The sequence below is a fragment of the Panthera tigris genome, chromosome B1, assembly GCF_018350195.1.
Source record: "Panthera tigris isolate Pti1 chromosome B1, P.tigris_Pti1_mat1.1, whole genome shotgun sequence".
Lineage (NCBI taxonomy): Eukaryota > Metazoa > Chordata > Mammalia > Carnivora > Felidae > Panthera > Panthera tigris.
Window position 1 is genome coordinate 200,949,520 of NC_056663.1, and position 18,682 is coordinate 200,968,201.

Sequence of the window (18,682 nt, forward strand, 5' to 3'; positions counted from 1 at the left end):
GACGTGCCTTAACCGCGGAACTGCCTTTTCAGTTTGCTGGAAGAACTGAAAGCCAGCGACCCAGACTTCCCATCGGTCAGCAGTGGGATCTACGTGCAGGAGGTCGTTCCAAACTCACCTTCTCAGAGGTAGGCTGCCCTACAAGAGGCAGGAAGGCTGGACGGGGCCAGCAGACATCCTGGTGGGTGGGGTTGGGTGGGCATGAGGCCGAGGGTGGGCTCGCCTCGGTGACCTTGTATGGCCTTGAGCCCTCTGACACGTGATATGGCATGGACGTGGCAGGTGGGATTCCGGCTTGTCGTCTAAGCCAGGGGAGGCTGGAAAGATGAAGTTCTCCTTGGGGCATTGGCAGTCACCGTCCTTGGTTCAGAATATCCTTTCCTTTTATTTTTATTTTTATTGTCATTTTACATTGATTTGTTTTTGAGAGAGAGAGAGAGAGAGAGATACAGAGTGGAAGCAGGGGAGGGGCAGAGAGGGAGACAGAATCCGAAGCGGGCTCCAGGCTCTGAGCTGTCAGCACAGAACCCGACGCGGGGCTTGAACCCACGACCCGTGCGATCATGACCTAAGCTGAAGTCGGACCCTCAACCGACTGAGCCCCTTAGGCGCCCCCAGAATGTCCTTTCCTTTGGGTCTGGGGAGACAGAGCAGTAGAGACCCCCCAGAGCTCAAACCCCATGCCGGCCTGACTCCCGCCAGCCTGGGCCTCCTTCCTTGTCTGCAAGATGGACACGATTCAGCTCACTCTTTGTCCCCTGAGGAGTCTTGGTCAAGCTCAGATGAGATAAAGCCCCGTTTCCTTTGAGACCACCGAGTGCTGGGAAAGACTGACTGTTCCCAACACCATGAGCTGAGGCAGCCGGTGCGGCACGGGCCCGGCACGCTTGTGGGCCGATCCAGGCCCAGAGGGGCTCTGACGAGCCCCTTCCCTCCTTTGCCCCAGGTCTCCACTGTTGGAGGGTGGGCTGCATTCGTCAGTGGTCTAAACGGTAATTCGCACAGCTGGAGATCGAGCTCAAGGGCCGTGGGACTCAAGGGCAGGCAGTAGAGTGGAGAGGAACCAGGCAGGCGGGCCTCCAGCCCTGCGGGGCCCCTTCACCCCACCAGGACCCCCTTCCTCCTGCATGTGCCGTGTTGCTTGTGCGGGAGGACACGGGCCCCCGGCACGCGCGCTCGGTCTGCAGCCGGCCTGCAGGACAAGTTGTTAGAACGCAGATCCGTGAAGGCAAAGAGTCAGCACCCAGCTCAGGCCCCTTATTCAGGGTTTCAGCAGGCGGCCGCCCTCAGGGCCAGAGCGGTGGGACCAGGAGCCACGGTGGCTGCCAATGGCCGAGGCCGTGGCGTGAATCAGCGTTCCATATGCACCTCCTTAGTCAACCCTCACCGCGGCCTGGACCTCGCAATTTGCAAAGCGTGTCCCCACATAGGGCTGTAGGTGTAGAAGCTGAGGCTCAAAGGGCCCGAGTGCCTGGCCTGAGGCAGCCCAGCTAGGAAGGCGGCAGGCCACACTTGGACCCAGCCCTCCTAACGTGTAGAAGAAGCAGGCCGACACAGCCCTGGCCCTCGTAGGACGCTGGTTTTCAACTGGGGTAGGAACCCCGCAGTCAGGGTGCTGTTCTCACCTGCGGAAGTGGTTTTTCTTCAACCGCTGCTGTGCAACCAGATCGTCCCCCGAGCGGGGTCCTGGCCTCGCAGGGATGTGCGGTGACCGGGTGTCTCTCCGTCGGCAGGGGGGGCATCCAAGATGGCGACATCATCGTCAAGGTCAACGGGCGCCCGCTGGCAGACTCGAGCGAGCTGCAGGAGGCCGTCCTGACGGAGTCCCCTCTGCTTCTGGAGGTGCGTCGGGGGAATGATGACCTCCTGTTCAGCATCGCGCCCGAGGTGGTCCTGTGAGGGGGAGCTCTCCCCACGTCGCCGAGTGCCAGAGCCTGCGGCCCAGGACAGGTGCCAGCCGAGAGGTCCCGTCCGGAGCCGCTGCCTCCCACGGGGTCGGGACGAAGGACCACGGACGGTCCTCAGCAGAGCCAGAGCCCTCCTCCTGGCTGTCCAGGGGCAGTGCCGCGGGCAGGGCTTGGCCAGGGACCTGCCTCTCAGCCTTCGGGGGGTCGACTCCCTCATCACAGTGCCACGGGGGCAGCCGGATGTCCCCCGCGTACAGATGCTCCTGAGGGCCACCCTCCAAGTGCCCGGGATATCTAGAACACTCCTCTGGAGTCCCCTGCAGCCCCCACCTCCTGTCCTACACCCCTGCCTCGACACCTGTCCATACCTGTGTCCAAACGTCCAACCTACTCCTACCCCTCCCTCCCCTCCGACTCACCTGCTCAGGTCGGTCCCCGAGCCCATCCTCCGCAAGGGATGCCTCCCATCCCCCCCCCCCCCACTGAACACCACAGTGCCCACCGCACTGAATGACCAGGGCTGTGACCCCGCCAGCCTGGAGGCCCTGGGGGGCAGCCGCGTCTGACTCGGGGAGTCAAGCACCGGCCCACAGCAGGTGCCGAGCGGAGGCGCCCTGGCTTCCCAGCCAAGCCCTGTGGCAGGAGAGAGACTGGCCGGGAGCAGAGAGCACCTGACACCCTCTGGAAGGCCGCTTGTCCTCCTGGAGGTGGCCTTGGGACGGCGGGCAGGGGAAGCCCCTTGACGGGGGTTGGGGTTCCAAGGACCGAGCTGGTTCCTCCTCCCCTGTGCCGTTCTGCGTGGGGCAGTCGGCCCTGAAGCGGCAGGTGGCAGGTGGGGGGGAGGGGCGCGCGTGAGTTCTGAGGTGCATCGGTGGCCTTTGCTGTACAATGGATTCCCCGTGTTGCTTGTACTGTGTGTTTCTCTACTGTATGAAAATTAAAGTTTACAAGCACATGGTCCTTGGCCGGCAGGGGCGCCGAGGGCAGCCCTTCCCCCAACCCCCGGCCCCAGCCACAGCTGTTCCTGCCTCCGGTCCTGACGCCAGCGATGGCGGGGCGAGGCGGGAAGAGACCGAGAGGCAGGAGCTCACCCAGGGTAGCAAGCAGGGGGCACCAGGGGGAGGGGGAGGGGCGCCCAGCAGGTCTGAGCGGGAGGGGGCCGGGCCTGGGTTCTGGGCCGCAAAGCCCGGGGCGATGGAGACCCCCGCCGGTCCCAGCCTCGCAGGGGGCAGGGTCTGCCTCTGGGCAGCCGCGTGAGCACCGGCCACCTTCCCTGAGGGCGGCTGGACAACCGCGGGGCCTCGAGCCCTTTCCAGCTCTGGGAGCCTGGGGCTGGACAGGCCCGTGTTTCAGTGACCCGGCCCCACCCTCCCGCCACGGGGCAGGTCTAGAGGGTGGCCTCAGATGGCCGTGGCAGCGGCCGGGATTCTGTTTGGTACCTAGAGGGATGCACAGGACACCCAGGCACACCAGGAGCTGGCGGGGATCAGACCCCAGGGCACTCGGCGGAAGGACCAGAAACTGCCGCGAGCAGCTTTGACGAGGGCGCCGTGTCTGGTTCAGCACCCCGGTTTTGCAATCCCGGGGCTCCGGTTACCTTGTGAACTGAGCGCCGCTCCCCACACCCGGGCCGCACCGGGGCCCTGGGTCTGCCCTGAGGGGAATTGGGTCCCTGCGCCGTGCGGGGGGGGGGGGGGGGGGCGGGGCGCGGTGCACCGTGTGGGGCTGAGCTGTTGTCCGCAGAGCTGGAGAAAACCCTCCGGCCGAGGGGCAGAGGGCCGCAGGCAGCTGGGCCGACGGTGAGCCCAGAACCGTGCCTTGCGGCTGCAGGAGACCTCACAGGTGGTGGCGGTCGTGGGCGGGGCTGCAGCCCCTGCTGTCGGGGACCTTGGGCATTTGGGGGGACTTCGCCCCTGGGATGGATCGGGCCCCCTGAGCGTGGCCTCCGAGGACATCAGTGGCGCCCCAACCGTCAGCATCGCCCCTTTCCCCACCACCGCCGCAGGAAACCCTTGACTTTGGAGGGGAGGGAGGCGGGGGGCAGATGCGGGGAACAGCAAGACGGTGGTGCCCAGAGAGGAGCCGGGCTCGGCCGGTCGGCACCTGCTGTGCCATAGTAAACACTGGATTAAATGCCACGTGGGAGGCTCCTGCCTCGGGGTCTGGCCTCAAAAGTGCCCCCAAATGTCACTTCACACCTCGTCACTCCCCGCCACCAGCCTGCTGTCTGGCAAGAGCCACCCCCGGCCTCAGGTGGTCCGCCGGTGAAGCGGGAGGCGGGATGTGGGGCTCTCTGGGCTCAGGCGTCAGCCGGGCCTGCGCTGTGGTCTTGCCCTTGCCCCCGTCTGGCGGACCCTGCTGGGGCCCCGACCCCTGTGCTGCTGCATCCAAGGAGGCCACTTTCTCCCCTGGTGCTGGGGGCTGTGCAGCGAGGGTGGGCCCTGCGGCCTTGGGGCCCTCTATCCCGCTCCAGCCGCCCAGCCTGCCCCCGGCCCCCAGCTGCGAGGTGAAAAACAACTTTTCCAGAGCCCGCCAGCTGCCGCTGGAGCTATTGCGCAACCCTCAGGGTCCTGACGCCACCCCGGGTGGCTGGGCTCGCGGCCCGCCCCTCCGCTATCCGTCCTGGGACCTGTGCACGGGGTGCCGGCAACGGCAGCGTCCTCGGGCAGGAGCACCCCGTCGTGGCCGTGGGGGCCCTTCATAAACACCCGGAATCCAGGCAGGACAGGACGGGAAGGAGCCTCACAGGTCCCCGAGTCCACACGCCCCATTGGACAGCGGCGGGAGCGGAGGCCCAGAGAGGAGGACTCGGGGTCACACGTGAGCGCGTGGCCGGCCACCAGGGGCCCGGGGCCGGGCTGGAGCGCACAGCTGTGGCCTCAGCCGCAGCAAGACAAACATCCGCCACCTGACTCGGGGTCGGGCCAGGGTCTCCAGGAGGGGCGCGGCCCGAGGGTCACAGCGTCTTTCTCCTTCCGGGGCCCCTCCCCACCCCCAAGGGGATTAGTGGGTCCAGACCACAGGTGACCAGACGAGGAGGCTGTGGAATGAATCGGATGCCAGGAGGCGGCTGGGCACCCGGCAGTGTTCCCCCGGCTTGAGCAGCGCCCGGGGAGGCCCGGGGCGGGGGGGCCTGCCTGCCGACACTGCCCCAGCCCCCTGTCCGTGTAGACACGCCTGTCCCCCGGCTGCCCTGCTCTTGGTCCACATTCTTCAGGTCTTCTGGGGAGCCGGCTCTGAGCTCTCTCCCTCCACTCCCCCTGCTTCCTCCAGCCCCGCCCTGTGCAAGGCGCTCCAACCACCTGGACCCTGCCTGGGCACCCCCATGCGGGCCCTATTCCCTCTGAACGTCCGCATCAGAACCCGGGAACTCGGACGTCACCTCACGCGGCCAGAGGGACCCTGCAGCCACGGTCAAGTGAAGGTTCCTGACACGGAAAGTTATCCTGGATGACCAGACAGGCCTCCGGGGTCACAGGGTCCTTATCAGAGGAGGCCGCAGGGTCAGAGTGAAAGACTTAGGACGGAAGCAGAGGCTGGGGAGGGGATGTGAGGAAGGGGCTGGGGAACACAGGAAACCTCTGGAAGCTGGAGGAAAGGGTTCTCCCCTGGAGCCTCCAGGAATAACCAGCCCTGTCAACACTTTGACTTCAGCCCAGTGACACTGGCTCTGATGTCCTCACGCAGTGCTCACCACACGGGCACCTCCCTGTCCCAGGCAGCCGCCCGCTACCCTCTCGGCTCCAGAGGAGAGACCAGGGCTGGCCAGCTGTAGAAATGCACCCCCAGCCCACTTCCGTCAGTCCTCCCAGACCCCAAACCCAGGCCCTCCCGACTCTGGCCGGGTCAACGTAATCGGGATGTGACAGCTCGCGTGTATACACAGCACGCGTGAATCTGTGCGCGCATGGAGATACGTGTGTGTGCGTGCTCATACAGCCAGGTGAGCGTGCACATGCACAGTCATGCATGTGTGCACATGACCCACGTGAGCGTGCACAGTACAGACGTGTGCACACACAGCAGGCGTGCGTGTGCACAGTACAGACACGTGTGCACACGCAGCCCATGTGAATGTGCACACGGCACTCACGAGCGCGCACATGGCACAGACATCCATGCACACGGCCCACGTGAGTGTGCACACAGACGTGTGTGTGCACACGGCACGTGTGAGCATCTCCAGGGTACAGACGTGCGTGCACGTGGCCTACGTGAGCGTGCACACGACACGTGCCCATGGAACTGCTCAGCCCTCAATCACACAATCTTTGGCATGTGCCCTTGCGGACGTTTCTTCTCGCTGCACACGTCAGGGCTACGCCTCCTTTTCCTGGATTCAGTTTCTTCCTCGTTTTGTAAGTTTCTTTTTTTTTTTTTTTTTTTTCATTTCAGTCGAAATGTTTTCTCCAGTAACTGTTTTCACAAAGGAGTCCGGGGAGGGGATTGAAGAGCTGAGATGCTTGAAACGTTTTCATGTCTTCAGAATCATTGTCATCGCGAAGCGTGATGGAGACAAGGGCCCGAGCCTGACATTTGAATGTACATCTGATGCTCGCCCATCATGGGTGTTAGAGGCACTGACCCCCACTGAGTCAAAAATCCACATACGACTTGTAGATTTCTTAATTATATTCATTTTTGAGAGAGAGAGAGAGAGAGAGAGAGAGAGAGAGAATGAGTGGGGGAGGGGCAGAGAGAGAGGGAGACACAGAATCCCAAGCAGGCTCCAGGCTCTGAGCTGTTAGCACAGAGCCCAACGTGGGGCTGGAACCCGCGAACCGTGAGATCGTGACCTGAGTCGAAGTCTGGCGCTTAACCGACTGAGCCCCCCGGGGCGCCCCTAAACAATCCACATACAACTTTTGATTCCCCCAAAACGCAACTGCTAATAGTCTGCTATTGACCAGAGCCCTACCAATAACAAGAAAGTTGATTAACACCTATTTTGCATGTCGTTCGTGCCGTATACTGTATAATAAAGTAGGCTAGAGGAAAAAATGTTCCCGAGAAACGCACGAGGAAGAGAAAATACGTTTACGCGCTGCTCTGTATTTATGGAAGAAAATCTGCGGCTGAGTGGACCTTCGCAGTTCCAACCCGTGTTGTTCAGGGGTCGCGCGCATTATCAGAAAGCAGGTGCACGTCGCCACCCCCGCGTCAAGAGCCCCGACAGCCCCCGGCACCACCTGGTCCCCGCCAGCGGCTCCCGACAACCGCGCTTCGTGGTGAACACCCCTCGAGTTCCCTCGCGGCTCTAGCGCCTGTACGTGCCTCGCTCGACACGAGCTGGGGGTTGCCCGCTTCTTTAACTGTTGTGAATGGAATCACGCAGCATATACTCACTGGGGGCCGGCTGCTTGTGCCGGATAGCGTGCTTGTGACCTCAGTCCAGGCTGCTGCGCGTGGAGGTAGTGCGTTTTCATCATGGTGCAACATCCGGCTGGCACACGCCTGGTGTCCCATTGACGGACACTCGGGCTGCTTCAGAGAGGGGCTGTGGCCGCCATGCACACGCGCACCTCTCTGCGCGTGTCTCCGGGGACTTGTGTGAGCATCTCTGTTGCCCGTGTTCCTGGGAGAGAAGCAACCAGGTCATTGGGGGGACGTATCATCAGCTCTGGTAGAAACCCAAGCTTTCCAAAGTGGTTTCGTGAATTTGCAGCAACGCATGCGGTCAGCCTTGAATTTGAGGCATCCTGTGGGCGCAGAGCGGTGCCTCCGGATTTCGGTTGGCGCTCTCACGACCCCTCGGAGGTCGGGCGACTTTTCAAACATCCGTGGACCGTTCAGGCGTGCGTCCTTGTTGCGCGCCTTTCACGTCTGGCCGGCTGCTGATTGTCTCGACGTGCCTTTTCCTCCTTGCTGGATAGTTCTCTTACCAGGAAATGAACGCTTTTCTGATTCGTGCACCACAGATGCCTTCTTCCTATCTACAGCTCGCATTTCACTCCCCAAATGGCGTCCTCTAAGGAACAGAAAGGTCGGTTTTAACAGCCCGACCTACCAACCTTTTCCTTTATAACTAGTGTCTTCGTGCCTGATCTAGAAAGCGTCTTCCTACCCCCGAGGTCCCTACCTTCCTGTTAGCTTCCCGACACTTCATTATTCTACATCTTACACTAGATACGCGATCCGCCTGGCGTTGACTTTTGTGTGTGGTGCACGGGAGAGGTCAAGTTTCATTTGTTCCCATGGTTTTCCCACAAACCATTTCTCTGAAAGGCACTGCTTTCCTCCTTTGTCATAAACCAGGCCCCCCGTGTGCATGTAGGTCTGTCTCTGGACTCCTTCCGCCCAGCTGATCCTCCTCTGTGTCCTTGCCCCAACACCATCCAGTCCCAGTTATTTCGGCCTTTATGACCTACTTTGTCGTCCAGTGCGGTAACCGCCACGCTGTGCTTTTCCGTCAAGAATGCTTCCCTATCCTCGGTTCTTTGCTTTTCCACGTTTTAGAATAAGTTTACCAAGTTCCACCGCCTGTGAATTTAGTTAGAAAGGCATTGAATCTATAGATTAGTTCCGAGAGAGGCGACATTTGTGATATTCAGGCTTCTAACACAGGAACTTGGGTATACCCCCACTTATTCACATTTTCATTAATTTCTCCAAATAGTGTATAGTTTTCTGTGTAAATGGCTTACACTTGATATTATAAATGGTATCCTTTAAATTTGTTTTAAATTTCCTTACTCTTGCTGGTATATTGACTTGTTTTTATGATTTCTTCTTATTTTTTTTATCATGTTTTATACTGGACTTATAAACAACATTCTTGCCAAAATCACTTGTTAATTCTCCCAGTCGATTATTTTGGATTTTCTACATACTCAATCATATCACACATAAATAATGAGTTTTATTTCTTCCTTTTCAATCCTAATACCTTTTACTTCCTCTCGCCCCACTGAACTAGCTAACCCTCAAGTTCAATGTCATGCAGAAATAATGAGAATGGACATCTTAATCTCGTTCCAGATCTCAAAAGGAAATCTTTCAATGTTTCACCATTAAAAATAATGTTTGCTGTAGGTTTGTTGTAGTTATGCTCTGTCAGCTTAGGAAAGTTTCCTTTTATTCCTAGTTTGCTACGTTTTATTATGCACCAATACTGATGCTAACATAAACTTTTCTGCTTCTATTAAAATGATTATAAGATTTCCTCCTTTCTTCTGTTACTGTATTGAAATGCATTGATTTTGAAATATTTTTACCAACCTTGACTTACTGGACAAAACCTAACTTTATCATGAAGTCTTATCATTTTTCATATTCATGCTAATATTTTGTTTGAGATTTTTGTGTTCGTAAGTACAATAGTTCTATATGTTTCCTTTTTCCTAATGTTCACACTGGAGTTTGCTCCTACAATGACCTCTTAACTTGACTTGGGCAGTGTCTACTCTTTTTCTCTAGGTAAGTTGGTGTAAGACTGGCATTATTTTTCTACTAAGTGGTGATAGAACTTAAGAATAGACATCTGTTTTTGGAGTTTCGTTTGTGGGAACACTTAAATGATGGTTTTCAATTTCTTTCATGGTCATGGGACTGTTTTGACTTTCTATTTCTTCTTCTGTCAGCTTGGTATGTCACCTTTCTCTGGGAATGTATTCATTTCATCTAAGTTTTCAAAGTAGTGGCATAACATTGTTCATAATTTCCTCTTTTCATTTATTAGGGTTTTTTTCCTTGAGAGAGAGAGAGAGAGAGAGAGAGAGAGAGAGAGAGCCAGGCAGACAGAGAGACAATCTTAAGCAGGCTCCACACCCAGCACAGAGTCCCGCACAGGGCTCGATCTCACAACCATGAGATCATGACCTGAGCCGAAATCAAGAGTCAGATGCTTAACCGACTGAACACCCAGGCACTCCTTTATTTTTTTAAGTTTTATTTCTTTTTTAGTGATCTCTATACCCAACATGAAGGCTCGAATTCACGACCCCAAGATCAAGAGTCACACTCTCCACCAACTGAGCCAGCCAGGCATCCCTTCTCTTTTTATTTCTTGAATTGTCTCCAGTTTCTACAGTATGTCCCCGTTTTTATTCTTGACATCACTATTTTTGTCTTCTCTCTTTTTTTCTTGAGTAGTCCTGCCAGGGTATAAATTTATTACTCTTAAAACAAAACAAGATTTCGTTTTGTTGATCCTTTTCACCATGTACTTGTTTTGTTTTCCATTTCATTAATTTCTGCTCTTACTTTTATTATTTTTTCTACTTTTTTGGGGTGGGGGTTAATTGGTCTCTCTTCTTTTTAAAAATTTTTTTAAAACTTTTATTCAGTTTTGAGAGACAGAGCACGAGCAGGGGAGGGGCAGAAAGAGGGAGACGCAGAATCTGAAGCAGACTCCAGGCTCTGAGCTGTCAGCACAGAGCCCGACACGGGGCTCAAACCCACGAACCGTGAGATCATGACCTGGGCGGAAGTCAGTCGCCGAACCAAATGAGCCACCCAGGCGCCCCCCTTCTTTTTAATGTAGGCACTGGAAGGTATAACTTCCCCCTAACACAGCTTTAGCTGCATCACCCAGGTTGTTTTTTCTGGACCTCCCTTCAGGCAATGTTGCACATTGTGTTTGGAGTGTAGAGTCCGGGACCAATCTGTATCTGAATTTCAACTCTCTGACTTTCTAGCTGGGCAACCACGTCCAGGTGACTTCTCATCCCTCAGTTCCTTCATCTGTAAAATGAAGATGGTCGTAATTCCCAGCTGGGGATTAAATAATTAAAACCCTTTACACAGTGCCTGGCACAGGGTGTGCACTCACAATGTGTTATTAGCCGCTCCCCCTCTGTTACACCCGTTCTGCATTTCTTTGTCGTTGGCTAACTCAAGAAGATTTCCTTGACTTTTCCCTCTTTGATTCTATTTAACTTTTCCATAAGCTCTTGTCCTGGGACTGCCTCTTTTTTCTGTTTTCTATAGTAACCAATTCGTGTTTGATGGATGCCAGATCTCTCCAGGGGAGCGATTACTATGGTTTCAAGTCAACCACGTCGGAAATCAGAGTGAACTTCATTTTCTTTGGAGTCAGCCCTGCTGGTCCACCTCTGTCCTTCTCCTGGCTGCTTCTCCTCTCGTGTCAGCTGGTCCTTGCTTATCTGCTGAAACACGCGACTTGGGGGCTTGACTCATGGACGTGAGTGGCAGCCGTGTGGTTTCCCTGCTGAGACGTGGGCTGTGGTCTGTGGGCACCGGGCACTGTGCCTCCTGCCAGGCTTCACTGAGGGCACGCAGGAGGCGGGACCGTCTGCCTACTGACAAAATGAGGAGGGCTTCCCCTGGAGCGCCACCCCACCCTTGGAGACCTCTTATCTTCAGAGGAGCTGGTCACTTGCCTGTGCCACCAGCATGGCTGGGTCCCCAGAGGCAGGCCCAGAGACAAGGACTCGGGCGCGAGTGCTCTACTTGAGAAGTGACTTCCAGAAGCACTGTGACGAGTCCAGAGTTTAGACAGGGAAGGAAAGGAAGCCAAGGGCCAGTGAGCGGGTCACTGCTGTGGCACCCCTGGAAGACGGTGTGAGTCACGCAGCACTGTCCGCCTGAAGGGACAGGGCACTCTTGTCCAGTCCCCAGCGTCACTGGCCAAGGACTGCTCGGCGAGGGGGGGGGCGTGTCCTGAGTGAGTGCAAAGTACTTGAGCAGAGTGGCAGGAACCTGCGATAAGACGCTGTGCACGCACCCGGGACGATCACGGGGGGAGCGCGTGCATGGGAACCCAGAGCACCGGAGGCCGATGGACACATCCCCGGGGCAGGCAGCCACGTGAGATGCTGCAGGAGGTTCGAAGTCTGGCAGCCCTTAAGACATGTTTTCAAGGCTTTTTGCCTCGTTGGTGCTTTTAACATGAAAAAAATTTAAGTGTGAAATATTTCCAGTGCACAGCAAAGAACAGAAAATAGGGCCGAGCCGTGGACCTTCCTCCCATCCCCGGTACACTGTAGCATCCTGACGTGTCCGTTTCCGGCACTCTTCTTGGCATGCAGGGGGCCCTTCCGTGCACCGTAGGCAGCAGCGGCACCTCGGTGGCCGTGACGGGGGGCGTTGGGTCCGTAGGGTTACCACTCCTCTGCGGGTCAGTGCTCTTTTCCCTCCAGACGCTTTAAGGTCCTCTCTCCGTCTTTGGTACTTGGCAGCAGGGGGAGGGGGGGCAGGGGGAGGGGGAGGAGGCAGAGCAAGGTCCGCGGCTGTGAGTGGCGGGCAGAGTGTGGAGCCCTCGCCCTCGGGCTCCGCAGACACGCGGCGGCTGCCACACACAGTTGTCTTCCCGCGAAGAGCTCTGGCACATTCGATGTTCCTGCTGCGCGTGCAGTGAAACAAATACAGCGCCGCGTTTCCAATGGTGCTTCGACACCTCTTGTGCCTGGTGCCCCCAGCAGCCGTCGGCCCGCCCACCCTTCTGCGTGCCCCGCCCACCCTTCTGCGTGCCCCGCCCGCAGACACCGTGCCCCGTGCACGCGCACGTGCGTGCGTGTGCGTGGATCTGCGAGCACGCACTTGCCCACGCCGCGCCTCCGCGGGCCCCGCGCGGGCCGCTCCGAGGGTGCACGTGCTCCCGGGGCAGGTGCTCGGTAAGTTTGCCGACGCCCCAGCGCCCCGTGTCATGACCTCTTCGTGCATCTTTCCCGGAGTCAGAGGACGGGGACCCAAAGCCGTATCCTGGAAGCACCCACATATCCACCAACGGAGGGACGGGTCCATCCAATACGGTCCGTGCCGGTCACGGAAGGACAAATCCCGTGTCATCGAGGCCCCCCGTGGAGTCAGGTCCGCAGAGGCAGAGAGCAGATGGGGAGGGAGGTGCCAGGGCACGAGGGAGGGCGGAATGGAGAGTCTCAGGGGGACGGAGTTTCGGCTGCGGAAGTAGGAAGTGCTCCGGGGATGAAGGGTGAGGAAGCCACGCAACTCTGGGAATGCACTTGAACGCCACTGACCCAGACGCCGAAAAACGTAGCTGAGCTGGGCAATTTGTGTTATGTGTATTTTACCGCAGTAAGGTATTTTTAGTGGTTAAAACATACGATTTTAGGTTCTATATATTTTACCCCAGTTTTGAAAGTGAAAAAAGATTCCCCCTCCCCCCCGGGGCACGTTGGAACTTTATGTGGGTAAAACAAGACGATCAGCTTCCCCTGGCTTGTGCGGAATGGAGGTCTGGTTTTGCACACCAGCGAACACGGTCATCTGTGGAGCCTGACGTGTGCCAGCTGTGTGCCGGGCGCCAGAGGCCTCATCCTCAGTTTGATGCGACCCCGGCCCCCTGTGGGAGCACCGCCATCACCCCCAAACACACTTGAGAAACCAAGGCTCCACACCAAATGTCTAAAAAGTGCCAGTGCATCCGTTAAACCCTGGTCCCTCTGACCAACACCGTCCTGCCTCCCGGGCCTCGGTTTCCCCCGCCGTGGAAAGAAAAGCTTTGTTCGTTCCTTCGCTGCGTCCCCAGACCTCTCGGAGCGGGTTGTCCGGGCTGGGCTCAGGACATGACAGGGATCAGGGACGATCGCACGCGGTCCTTGGCCTCCAGGGACTCCCAGTCTGGCAGGAATGGTGTCTCAGTATCATCACTGCTGAGAAAGTCCCCAACCTGGCCTGGCAAGTGAGACCTGCTTCCTTGAGGAGGTGACATTTGACCTAGCCTTTGGAGATGAACGGGAGGAGGAAGTTTCGCAAAGAGAGAGAAACAGTGTCATGGAGAAATTAACCCGGGATCTCTGCGGTTCAACAGACCTGAATGCAAATCCAAAGCCTCCCGCTTACTAGCTGGTAAAGCAAACAACTCACCCTGAGCCTCGGTTTTCTCATCTATAAAATGGGATGATAACGCATTCATCACGGGATGGCTCTGGAGATTGAGGTCAGAGGCAGGTGAGGTATCTGGCATCACCCCCGCCCATAGTGCGCGTGTGATAAGCAACCTGGGACTGACGTCACTAAGATGGTCCAAAAGGGCTGGGGTCCTCCCAGCCCCCACCCGGTGGCTTTCTATCTTGGAAAAAGCAAAAATAACAGACTATATGGAGCGAGTAGGCTCTCACTTCAAGCGAGTAGGACCTGTGCTCTCTCCCTGAGGTCCGCTGGCCCCAGGAGAAAGTTGCCTCCTTGCGAGATTCACTGCAACACACTCGTGCCCGCATTTTTATACTGTATTTGGGTAGGAAGCATCGATGTGTCGGGTCATCCAAGGGCTGGGCCATAATCTGGCCCCCGTCCACCGGGAGTCAACACCTCTGCCAACAGTCCGTGTCGTCCACAAATAGAGCCATTTTCTATTTTGGCGTCTCAGCGAAGGTTCGTGGATGGGACCCAAGTTGGCCACTATCTTGACAATGTGTTTGCGTTTAGAACTGAATTGGGTCTAAAAATAGGTTTGGGAAAGGTGGCCGCTGAGGCCGGGATCCTGCACGGCAGGTCTGGGGCGCAGATGGGGAGAGCACGTACCAGAGCCTGCCTGCCGGCTTCCAGGGGCCCGCGGTCTGAGCATGCTTCCCTGTCTCCAAATGCCGCCTCTTCTGGGAAGCCCTCCAGGCCACCTGGCAGGGGGCAGCCTCCTTGCTCCTTCCCTCCTGTCAGCTCACCTGTCTGTCTCTCCCGTGAGACCAGGGGCCCATCTGGTGCATCTCTGCCTTCCTGGCACGGCCCTCCGTGCTTAGTGAAACCCAAGTCCTCACCTCGTCTCTGTGACCTCAGGTAAGTCACTCTCCGTCTACGGGCCTCGGTGTTTGCGCCTGTGGAGCAGAACGGCAGTCCCTCCCCGCAGGGCTGATTGTGGGTCTCGGAATGTCGAGGTGCCTCCCCTCTCACTGCCCTTAGACTCCGGCACCTTCAAGAGCAGGTGGAGGCACCTGGGCATCGGACTCACACTGGGAACAGTAATGACATGCGCTTCGGACAAGATTCGCCAGGGTTAAATGGGATAATTCAGGTCAAATAAAATGAAACCTCTGCCTGGCACTTAGTAAGTGTCCCCAAAATATCTGCAGCCACCGTCATCCTCACCGTCCCCGTCATCATCACCATCATCTTCTCTGCTGTCCTCAGTGTTCCTCAAGAAGAATCTATTTGCCTAATGATAGAAGAGGAAAATGTTGAATTGCTGAAGATACTTTGTTGGGAGCAGGGAAGGAAAGGAAATCACATCACAGTCTTAGAGCAACAACGTGAAGCTACTCACAGTCCCAAGGAGGGCGGGCTCCTCCTGGAACCCCGGGCCTCACTGGAAGCCACCTTCCCCTCTGACCCCACTCCACCTGCCCATGTGTCCCCAAGGAATTTCAGGTCCCTTGTCCTGTTTCCCAGAGTCTCCCCCAGTGGCACCCAAGGAATTTGGGTAGGAATTCTCCCAGGTGTCCCCAAGGAATTTCAAGTCCCTTGTCCTGTTTCCCAGAGTCTCCCCCAGTGGCACCAGGCCCGGCAGACACTCGGGCCACGAAGGCCTTTCTTGACTCAAGCGTGCTGAGGTGTCTTCCCCACAAAGTATCCCAGGACAGTCAACGGCTTCCATATGTTTGTCCCATGGTGTCACATAGAACATGCATCCGGCCCGATGCTAACACCCCATCAGTTATTTCCAAAAGAAACCGAGCTTGGAGATTTTCAAGAATTCACCCTGGTGGCACAGGCCATAGGTGACGGTTCCCAGAGGGAAGCATGTGCCGGGCACGTGCCCATGGCCGGCCACTACGTCGTCCGTGCTGCTCTCGCGGTGGGACCAGCGTGGGACCTGGAACCGGCTGTGTGGCCTTGGGTGAGGGACATCCTCTGAGTCTCTTTCAAAACACCCTGTCAAATGCAGATCATGTCCCCGACGTTTCGGAAGGAAGTATGACAGGCAGGCTGGGGACAGTGTCCACGAAGCTCCCCTGAGGAAAGTGGTCCCAACCAGGTTTCCCAGGGACCAGGGCAACGACAGTGACAGCAGCCATGAGATGCCACCCTACCTTGACAGGCAGATTAGAGGATGGAGGTCTACTGCAGGCCAGGTGGGGACACAGGCCATGGGTGTGTGACCTCGTAGGGCGGTCTGGCTCCATCCGTCCATTAAGGGTTTGAAGGCTCATGCCCTTTGGCCCAGCAACGCCACTCCCAGAAACCCGTCCCGGAGACATACGCGCTTGTGCAAAGACACATGTGCTCACAGACGCGTCCGTTAGGTCCATGGCTAACGAGCCCTCTTTGGGGCTGAGGACAGATTAGGGGCGGGCGGTGGGGGGCAAGGCTGAAAAGTGTCATCGCTTCCCTTGCCTCTGACAGGTCACCCTACTCAGACGCTCTCCCTGGGGCCGCTTGTCTGGCGGGAAGGCTCTCGGGCAGGCCCACGTGCCACCCGCTCTAGAAGGTGAGCGTTTCACCCGTCACACTCCCCAAGGACCAGCGCTCCCGACCCGGGTCCCCGCACCAGGGCCAGGGCCAAGCTGTGTGTTCCTCGTCTCTGCAAACGAGCCAAGCTCTGCCCAGCCCCTCGCGTGGCCTGGGGGCTGCACACCCCCCTCCTCCGGGGCTGGAGATGACAGGCCCGGCCAGCTGTCTCCTGAGCATCCATCCGCCGCCGTCCATCACATTCGGCAGAAGCAGGGGACGGCTAAGGTCGGTGTCCCTCCAGAGGGTCAGGATCCTTCTTTAGAAGGGGTGAGGGGCGCCTGTGTGGCTCAGGCCGTTGAGCGTCAGACCTCAGCTCAGGTCGTGATTTCACGGTTCACGGGCTCGTGCCCCGCGTCGGGCTCCGCACGGACCGTGCAGAACCTGCTTCGGGTTCTCCGTCTCCCTCTTTCTCTGCCCCTCCCCCTCTCGCACACTCTCCCTCAAAACTAGACATCGAAAACTTTGTACAGAAGAAGCGGTTGGAATGTAGCGCGCTCTGTTCTTGGAAGCACATCCCAGGCAACGAGAGCCCCATCCAGCTGCCCGATACAGCAGCGATGCTGTGTGGCCCACTCACCGCGAGGAGGGCATCTGAGCCCCCGAGGCACGGGCTGTCCTCTCCTGACTTTGTCAACAACTTCTTTCCCACGTCTTGCAGACAAGGAGAGGTGCTCAGAGAGGAGAGGCGTTTGCCCGGGGCCACACAGCACAAACGTGGCGGGGCTGAGGTGGGCCTGTATCTGTCTGATTCCGAAGTCCAGCCGTGAGCTCCGTGCGCCCGGCTTGCTTGCAAATCCGCCGCCCGTCCCCAGCCTTTGTCCGGTTTCCGGGGACCGAGGGTCCTCCTTTTGAGCCGCTACCGGCCGCTGCGACAGGCTCAGGTTCACGGCCGGGCAGATACAGGAACAGTTGAGTGAGTGGCTGCTTTGCGGCCGCTCCAGGACTGGGTTACAGCTGGCACGGACCCTCCTTGCTGTTTCCTTCATCAAACCCCCGCGAGTACTTGCTCTAGACCCAAGGCAAGAGGGGCTCAGGGAAGGGGCCCGCGGCCCCCCTGGGTCCCGGGCACGTGCTGTTCATCAAGTGCCGTCTCCGAGAAGGCCACGGGGGTGCAGCGTGAGGTCCGGTTGCCCGAGGACACAGGAGTAGGTGTGGCGGGGCCCATCCCCACACCTTGGCCAGCTCGCCTGCAGACCATCCCGTCGCTCCTGCCTCTGCCTACGTTGATCTCAGGCCAGAGGACCAGCCTGGCAGTGTGCCAGCCGGTGGCCGGGGCAGGCCCCACGTGCCGGAGAGGCAACAGCCAAGAGCAGCCTACAGCCAGAGAGGGATGACTGTTTGTGGATAAAACCAGCTCCCTCGTGCCTCCGTGGGACCATGCCAGGCATGTGTCCTCCCTTCCCGGCTCCCCTGCCAAGGTCGGCTGGGTCGTCCAGCCTCCCCCACAAAGGGAGAAAGAGCCAGCGACCCGGCACAGGGCAGGTGAGGCCCATTAGGACTGCAGGTTGGGGACTGAGCACTGCAGGCCCAGGAACGTGGGGAGGGTGCTTCCTGGAGGAAGCGGCCCGGGAGCCAGGCCCTGAAGGCCGAGCACAGTGTGAGGGGCCGGCTCCTGACTGCCCTCAGGCCTCCTCAGGCCCTTTGCACGGTGGGCCCTGAGGACGGGGCTTGACCATGAAAAACTGCCCCTTCATCTATTTTAAAGGGCTTTGAAAAGAAAGGACCCCAGCTGGAGAACTCCTCCCTTCACAGCCCAGCCAGACTAGAAAGCGGACTGCTTCCCAGGCATCCCCCTCCCCCCCGCCCCCCCCCCCCCCCCAGTGCAGATGCAGGAGGCAGAGGGGCCCACGTCCCAGGCCAGCCCGGGTCAAGTTTCACCGTGGGCCTCCCTCCCCGCCAGAGCCCGCGGCCCGGGGCTGCCAGACACCGGAAGGAGACGTGGGACAGCGGGCCCCAGCGGCCCTGCCGGCCCGTCCGGCCAGCTCGAAACGCTCTGCTGCTAAACTCATCTGCCCCGGCCCCGGCCTGCCTGTTCCCTCTTTCTGCGTTTCTTCCTTCAAAAACTTAATATGCTGATTGCCCTTTTCTAGTGTTAAAAGTAACACGGTCCGTAGCAGAAAAACCAGGAGAGCACAAAGAAGACAATGAAAATACGCCTGACGTCAGCCCGCAGAGACGAGGTGTGCGGGTTTCCGGTCGTCTCCGACGCCCACCGAGTAACCTGCTGGCGTGGGGGGCGGGGGGCTGCTCTGAATCTGCAGATCGAGTCGGGGAACCGGCATCTGGACGGTCCCGGGGCTTCCCGGGCTGCGGACATGGGGTCCCTCCCCCCGCCCCGACTATCCAGGTTTTCCGTCGCCTGAGGCTTGAGCCCCGATGTCGCACTGTGCGTGGCTCCCGGGCTCGCTGTC

General features: G+C 58.2%; 1 protein-coding gene across 2 annotated transcripts in view; it reads left to right on the forward strand.

The window, feature by feature from the left end:
• HTRA3 (HtrA serine peptidase 3) overlaps positions 1-2,831 on the forward strand; it is a 31,178-nt gene extending 28,347 nt beyond the window's left edge. For both annotated transcript variants that reach the window (XM_042985056.1, XM_042985057.1), the window contains exons 8-9: positions 33-128; positions 1,734-2,831. In XM_042985056.1, the coding sequence (XP_042840990.1) occupies positions 33-128; positions 1,734-1,899 (262 nt within the window). In that variant the 3' untranslated portion in view covers positions 1,900-2,831. The remainder of the gene's footprint in view (positions 1-32; positions 129-1,733) is intronic.
• Positions 2,832-18,682: the final 15,851 nt, after the last annotated feature.